The sequence below is a fragment of the Arachis ipaensis genome, chromosome B03, assembly GCF_000816755.2.
Source record: "Arachis ipaensis cultivar K30076 chromosome B03, Araip1.1, whole genome shotgun sequence".
NCBI classification, from domain to species: domain Eukaryota; kingdom Viridiplantae; phylum Streptophyta; class Magnoliopsida; order Fabales; family Fabaceae; genus Arachis; species Arachis ipaensis.
Genome location: NC_029787.2, coordinates 11,747,577 through 11,755,101, shown reverse-complemented (window position 1 = coordinate 11,755,101; position 7,525 = coordinate 11,747,577). Strand labels below are relative to the sequence as shown.

Below are 7,525 nucleotides of genomic sequence, written 5' to 3'. Positions count from 1 at the left end.
AATTACTAAATAAATATTTTATAAAATATTTTTAATATAAAATAATTTAAATTTAATATTAATTTATATATTATCTAATCAATCTCTAAACAATATTAAAATATACTATATAGTATAATTAATTTATCTTCCTATGCATAGCACAAATCTCATTCTAGTAATATATAAATTCTTAAGTTTACTATAAACTTTTATATATCAATACTGGATCTATTTTGTAATAAGATAGAGAATAGTATTGTATGTCATAATTTTTTAAATTAATTATCTAATCATAAAATTATGTTATAGAATGAAACATGTAATACTAGAACTATTACTAGAACAGTCTATCATACATGGTCATACAAAAAAGTTAATAGTCATAATATGATTTAAATGGACAAATATGATAATCATTTAGAAGATTTTAATCGGAGCAATAACATTTAAATACCAATTATAATGATAAGTGTTAAGGCTAAATTTGATTGAAACTCAATATCTATACTACTTCTGGATACCACTATGTTATTATGAGGTCACATCCATCCTTCATTTCCAAATTTGCTAGCGCATCAGACAATGCTTCGGAGGGTTTCATGACTTTTACTTGTCTCAGGGAAGTCAAAGACCACAGTTCATCTGGGACATTGTTCAACCTTCTACACCTTCCAATAAGCAGAGTTTGAAGGCATGGCATTGCACCATTGCCTAATTTCCAGTTGTTAACATTCAGCTCCAGCATCTCAAAAACCTGGAGCTGTGGGAAGCTGCCTGCACTGCAATTAATCTCAAAGAGAATATCAAATGTAAATGATCGAGACAATCTCAAACGTCTAAGTCTAGTAAGATTACCAATGGCATTCACCCCATCATCATTCATGAAGCTAATGCCTGCCAAGGTTAATTCTGTAATGCATGCAGGAAAAGCAATATCACACGTTGCAAGGTCCAAAGCTCCATGAACTTGTAATGTGCTCAGATTCGACAACTGTTGCAGGCTTTGTAACAATTCAATTGCTTTGAGCCCCATGTGCCAATCCATGTAGTCCTTCTTCCTTTTAAAGGAAAGTTCCAACTTGTTCAAATGAGTTAATCGCCGAAGGGTTGATAACAACTCATGCACATTATTTTTATGGACCGAGGAGATGTGCAAACCCAACTTTCGTAGCTTCGGAAACCTTCCTTTCTCTATCATGCGTGCAATCTGACTATTGAATTTAATCATAGAGATGGTTTGCAGATTCCACATGACTTGATCACCTGCTTTTGAACCATGCTGGCCTCGTAGGATGAAGGTTCCATTACTCTTTAAATGCCTAAGTTGTTTGAGGTTCCATACTCTCCTAGGGAGATATATTGTATGCAGCAGCCCATATATGTCCAAAGTTTGTAAATTTTCTAGTGTGCATATAGAATCTGGAATGACTTGACAACTACTTCCTAGTACGAATATTCTTAGATACCTTAAATGGATAAATAAGCCCAAGTTGGAAGGGACTTTGCTGCAATAGCTTCGCCCAAGATCTAATACCCGAACCAGTTTGAAGAATTTGAAAAGCCATTTCATCTCACACCTTTTTGGGTCATGGAAAAACAAAGAGCGGACACATGAATGGTCATTGTTGCTTGAAGAAACATACCGATCCATGCCGCATTGGATAGAAAGCCTGCGTGGTTTTGATGTCTCCAAAATGTTACTATTTGTGCAAACCTCAAAAAGCTTGTCCTCTTTGCTCTCATATATGCAAAGATCTCGAAGAAGATCATGAATGCGACATGCCTTCACATCTCCATTAACATCCACTCGGGATGCTTGAACCAAGCTCCGATCAATGAGCTCATACAAGTAATCTTCAGCAACATCCTCTACATCTCTGGTACCAGTTTGTTGAATAAATCCCTCAGCAACCCATTTTTCCAGCAATGGCCTTACAGAGATCTCAAAATCTTCAGGGTAGATCCCGAAATACAGAAAGCAGGGCTTTAGTCTTGAAGGCAAGTTGTGGTAGCTGAGTTTGAGCACAATGTCCTTGACTTGGGTCTCATCTTGAGTAAGATACCAGTTGACATGTCCCACAACTTTGGACCATTCCTTGTATGACTTCCCCTTGTTTGCCAGTAACCCTCCCAAAACAACAATGGAGAGTGGCAAACCGCCACAACTTTTGACCATCTGTTTTCCAAGATGCTCTATATCAGAAGGACACTCTTCTCCTCGAAACACTTTCCTAGAAAAGAGTTCCCAACTTTCATGATCACCGAGTAATTGAAGGTAATAAGGAGGATAATATGGACTTGTATGGGATGCCACCTCTTTCAAACGGCTAGTAATGAGTATTTTGCTACCATTCTTGTCGTTTGGAAAAGCATCTTTTACATCATCCCAGTCTTGAGTCTTCCAGAGGTCATCAAGGACTACCAGATACTTTTTCATGCTCAAGAAATTCCGCACCATGAGCTTTAGTTCGTCCACACCCAAGCTAGAGAGGTCACCTGGTTTCTGTATTCCTCGCTTCTGTTTCTTTCCCTTCTTTTTCTTCCCAAGCTCGCTCTCAGCGTTAGGCATCAAACACTTGATAAGGCCAAGCAAAAGCTCCTTAACTCTGCAGTCATTTGAAACAAAAACCCATGCACGACAATTGAAATATGACTTCATCTGATCGCTGTTATAGACCTTTCGAGAAAGGGTGGTTTTGCCCAACCCACCCATACCGATGATGGACACAACGTTGCTTTGGGAACTCTCTTCCTTAAGCAGCTGGATCACTGCCTTGGATTCACCAACAAAACCAACTACATCATGCTCCTCCACATTTCTTCTTCTCTTGTGCAGCAACAGCACCTTCTCCTCGTCCTCTCTTGCTGATGATGATTCACCTTCTTGTTGAAAAACATCGCTGAGCTTCATCTTGTTGTCTCTTATGTCATTGACAGTGGCTTTTATGCTGTCTATTTTCACAGCCACATCACGGAGCAACTTTCCATGTTCAAAACCATGGAGCATCTTCCCCAGCATGGTTCGACGTCTGTGCATAGCCACATTGGCAACAAAGGTGTCGATGACATCCTCAGCTTCGTGCGCAACATCTCTAATCTGACGAAAAACTTCTTTGTCAATTTCTTTCTTGGTTTTCCCTTCAGATGTTTTGAGGTGCACGTTTATGAAGCTGAGCTCACTTTCAAGGGATCTAACCCTTTCATCCACGCCACATAGCAGATTGGCTTCACGTGCTAGCAATTTGGACAAGTTGTCCAGGACAAAGGAAATCACACTATCTGCCATTGGAAGGAGGGGGGGTGTATGTAAGTAAGGAACGGATTGATTTGTGTTTAGAAACTGAACTGATGATGGTTGCTGTAAGTAAGAAAGACTGAAGTGTGAATGGAAATTAAAGTGGAATGCAATAAATAATGCAGTTGATAAAATTACTCCAGACAGCTGTATTGTACCTTTGTCTTCTCCTTAATCCTCATTGACTCTGCATTATTGCACCTTCTACATAGGATGCTGTTTCCAGTTTACTTTTACTGCATTACTATATCCTCTGGAATTTACCATTTTCCATTGTTTTCTTTAACCACTCTATAACTTTAACCTGCGTTTCTACATGCACTTGAGGATCTATCTGAGATTGAATATGAAATTGAGCTATATGATTCAACTCTTGTGTACTCTTCGTTCCTATTTCTCCATACTGGATTTAAATCCGCGCACAAAATTAATATTATAAACTTTTTATATTTAATTTTTTAGATAATTTACAATGATTGATGATTTTTTATTTTATAATTAACTAGAAAATAATCTATGTAACTCTTAAAATAATGTATTGTAAATTATATTTTTTTGCACAGTCACGTGAAAAATAATTCCTGCAATATTACAGAATAATAATTAAAAATAAATAATTAAAGTTCGTCATATGTAATATTTTGTAGTTATTTACTTAGTATTGTTGTATTTGATTATTTTGTATATATAAAACTAAACAAACTTACAAATCAAATATGAATATTGGCTTGTTTCTTTAATGATATACTCTATGGTGTAATTTTGATGTTATGCTAAAATTAAAAGTGATTGGAAGATTTTTAACAACTCATGGGCGAAAACCGCGAAATTATGCAATCAATTAAGTAATAGTGGTAAGAGTTTTGTTGATAATATAATAAGTAGACTATAATTATATGTAATTTAATTACTTTAATTAAAAGTTAATATTATTATTTTAATAGCATTTAACTGTTACTTTATAATTAAAATGTTTAATGATAAATAGTAAATTTAATTAATTAAGAGTATTGATTAAGGATTTCTTTTTAATATCAGAGAGTTTTTTTTGGATAATTGACACATATTTAAAATAGATGATATAGACCAATAATAAGAAATATTTTTTGTATGATTCTCACTTATTTAAAATAGTTGATGTTCAGCGGGTTACCTGAAAGACTGAAACGTTGATTTAGATTTGAATGTGAGGTACAGATTCCTTTGGATGGCAGCGTTCGACTTGTTTGGTGCCAAAGTGCTGCCTGTCCAAGTTCTTCTGAGGAGGTGCGGGGTGGTACCTGCAAGAGACTCCGATAATTAAGTTAGCAAGGGTTTTAGGCAAATTTTTAGTGAATTAGAACGTGAATTATACCTGTAGAGTGTCGATGTATTTATAATAGAATGTTAATCACCTTTGTTAGAGTAGTTCCATCTTTATTGATTGGTAACCGTTCCCTTTATCTTAGGAGTTTGTTAGAAACTATCTTTTAGAAAAGATAGAGATAGTAGGAGATATTTGCGGAGGCAGTTACTTGCTTGAGCAAGTAAAGCTGGGGTCCTTTATTGGTATCCGACCTCTTTAAGGTGGTCGGGTACGTTTGTGGAGGCCACATTTTTTGGTGGGCCTTTTTTGCTTGTTGGGCTTGGCTCCTTTTATTGGGTTAGGGTATGAACAGTGCTCATACTTAAATCCTGAGCTTTTTGTAGGTTGGGCTCAAGTAATACGTGACTTCTACTTGGATGTTGGGTACTCGCCTTTCTAGAGGTCGGGTACTCAATGTGTTTTTTGAAAATTTGAATTGTTGCCTCTTTAACGAGCGGCGAACATTGCGCGGTAGTTTCCTTGAGTTTCGCGCACACCTTAAAGAGGGGGACAAACGGCTTTATTTTCCCCTTCTTTCTTATAAAGGCCACTTTTACTCTTCTTCTTCTCGTTTCCCCAACTGTTGAATCCTTTTTCCTTTTCTTTTTGCAAAGAATCTTTTCTTCTTTTGTGTTTACTTTGTAATTGCTTTTGGTTAAAAAAATTTCAACATCTTGGAGCCTTTGGAGATCTTGCCTTGAGAGAAACGTTTGTGACTTGCGGATTTGACGTGCCCCTCTTTCTTTCGAAATTTTTCATCAAGGTTGATGTTTTTATTTAACAGTTTTATGTTCTCCTTTAAGCATGGTTTTCTTGAATTACATTCGAAGCGCCTTGTTAACAGTAGTTTTTTTGTTTGTCGATACTTGGGTTTCGACTGTAGTCTTAGCTGTTTTTCTTTGAAACTTTTCTTTGGAAAAGCCACTGACTATTGCCTCTTGGTCTGAAAACTTCTTTTCTAAAACCGCTTCTGTTGATTAAGTTGTTGTTTGTTTTCTAAGATTTCTTGCAAATGTAACTGTTTTGTCACTTTGTTGATTGTATCTGTAGTGCCTTCAATTATGTCGCCATTATGTTGTATGGTTGCTGATAGTGTAGGGGGAGACACCATTTTAGTATTTTCTGTATGTTGAAGAATTGCTGAACTGTGTTGATTAGTTTTGTGTACTTTTACCCGACTTGTTTTGGACGATGTTTGAGCTCTTTTAGTAACGGCTTCTTTATTTTGCATTTGTAGGTGTAGATTTTTATGTCGCGTTCTGTCATTCTCAGTATGTCTACGAAAGTTTTCCCTAACTTTCCGACTTGCGTAGATTCTACTGTCCTTTCCTGTGTCCTCGTAGTTGATAGGAAATACTGTGATACTTTTCGTAGGCATCACAAGATATGTGAGAATAGCAAGGATGAGAAGAATTACGAGCTGGTGGTGTCTGACCCTGAAGAAAGAATTTGTTTTCCCCCTTTGAACGAGTCGGAGCTCCCATTTTTATATGCCTATGATTGTTTTTTCACAAAGTTAGGCTTCTCTCTCCCCTTTACTGACTTTGAAACGAATATTCTTTGGGCTTGCAATGTAGCCCCTTTTCAACTTCACCCGAACTCCTGGACTTTCCTAAAGATTTTTCAGCTTCTGTGTCGAGAGCTTGATGTCCGACCTTCTAGCAAGCTTTTCTTTTATCTGTTTGTGTTGACCAAACCTGAGACGTTGAAAGGGAAGGCCTATTGGTTTTCCTTCCGCGCCGTCTAGGGTAGGAAAGTTTTCTCCATCTTTGACGAATCATTTCATGATTTCAAAAATCATTTTTTTAAAATACGAGCTGTGGAAGATGCCCAAGCTTTCTTTTTGGACGAGAATGACGAACCTTTCTTTCCCATGTATTGGCAAGAAGAATCCATAGTGGCCAAATATAGTATAGACAGTTTAGATGAGTTGGAAAAGAGTTTCGTGAACGTGTTGCAAGAGTGTTGGGGTCGAGCTCCTCACTTGAACACAAAAAGGTTCTTAGGGGACCCCGGCCAACTCTGGTCCGAGCTAGGTAGTTTTCCGACCTCTTTGCTTTTTACGATTTCTCATATTATATTTCACTGTTTCAATGTGCTTTGTGTTTTTTTTTAGAGACTTTCTTCGCCAGACTAAGAAGTCGGTTGTGGCTCGAAGTCTTCGGGGTCAAGGGGCTGAGGGTGCCTCCTCTTGACCTTCCCAAAAGAAGGCGGACTCTGGTCTTGCTGCACAGAAGAAGCTCATTTTCAAGAAACAGAAGGCTACTGGGGAATTGAGTAGACTTTGACAGATTTTCCTAGAGCGAAAAAAAATATCTTGTCTCAGAGCCAGATAACCATAGACGACGTGGCTATTCAAAATCACCTCCACCATATGGCTCGTAATTATATCCGTATGGCAGGGGTGAGCACTGCCCTGGCTAAGGAGCTTAGAAAGACCTCAGTCCGTGCTACTCAAGCTTTTCTTGACTCTGCCCAAGCTGAGGTAGAGAGGGTGAATGGTTTGAAGGAGGAGTTGGAGGAGGAAAATGCCAAGCTAAAGTCTGACTTGTAGAAAGTTCGTTCTCGAACTGTGAAAGCTGAAGCTACATCGTTGATGGCCGAGGGGTAAAAAAGAGAGCCGATGAGTGTTATACTCGGATCTATGCGGAGTTGATCGACCTTCGGGAAGAGTTAAAGGATGCCCGAGAGGAACATGCCGCTCTTCAGGAAAATGTCGTTGCGAGAATGGACGATATGTTTGAAAACCTAAAGGCTCAAGTCCGAGTTCTTACTCCGGATCTAGACTTTTCCGAGCTCGGCCAAGATAACATCGTCGTCGACGGGAAGATCGTGCCTGCTCCTGATGAGGATGAAAGGCCTCCTCTCAATCCGAAGGCTTCTGCTCCCCAGGTCGGTCAAAA

General features: G+C 38.1%; 1 protein-coding gene across 1 annotated transcript; it reads right to left on the bottom strand.

Annotated features, from left to right (window-relative positions):
• LOC107629516 (disease resistance protein RPP13-like) lies at positions 371 to 3,441 on the bottom strand. Its single transcript, XM_016332326.2, has one exon. The coding sequence runs from the start codon at positions 3,266 to 3,268 to the stop codon at positions 506 to 508; it is 2,763 nt and encodes a 920-aa protein (XP_016187812.1). The 5' UTR covers positions 3,269 to 3,441; the 3' UTR covers positions 371 to 505.

Coding starts and splice junctions, on each gene's coding strand:
- LOC107629516 (XM_016332326.2), bottom strand. CDS start 3,268: ATGGCAGATAGTGTGATTTCCTTTGTCCTGGACAACTTGTCCAAATTG.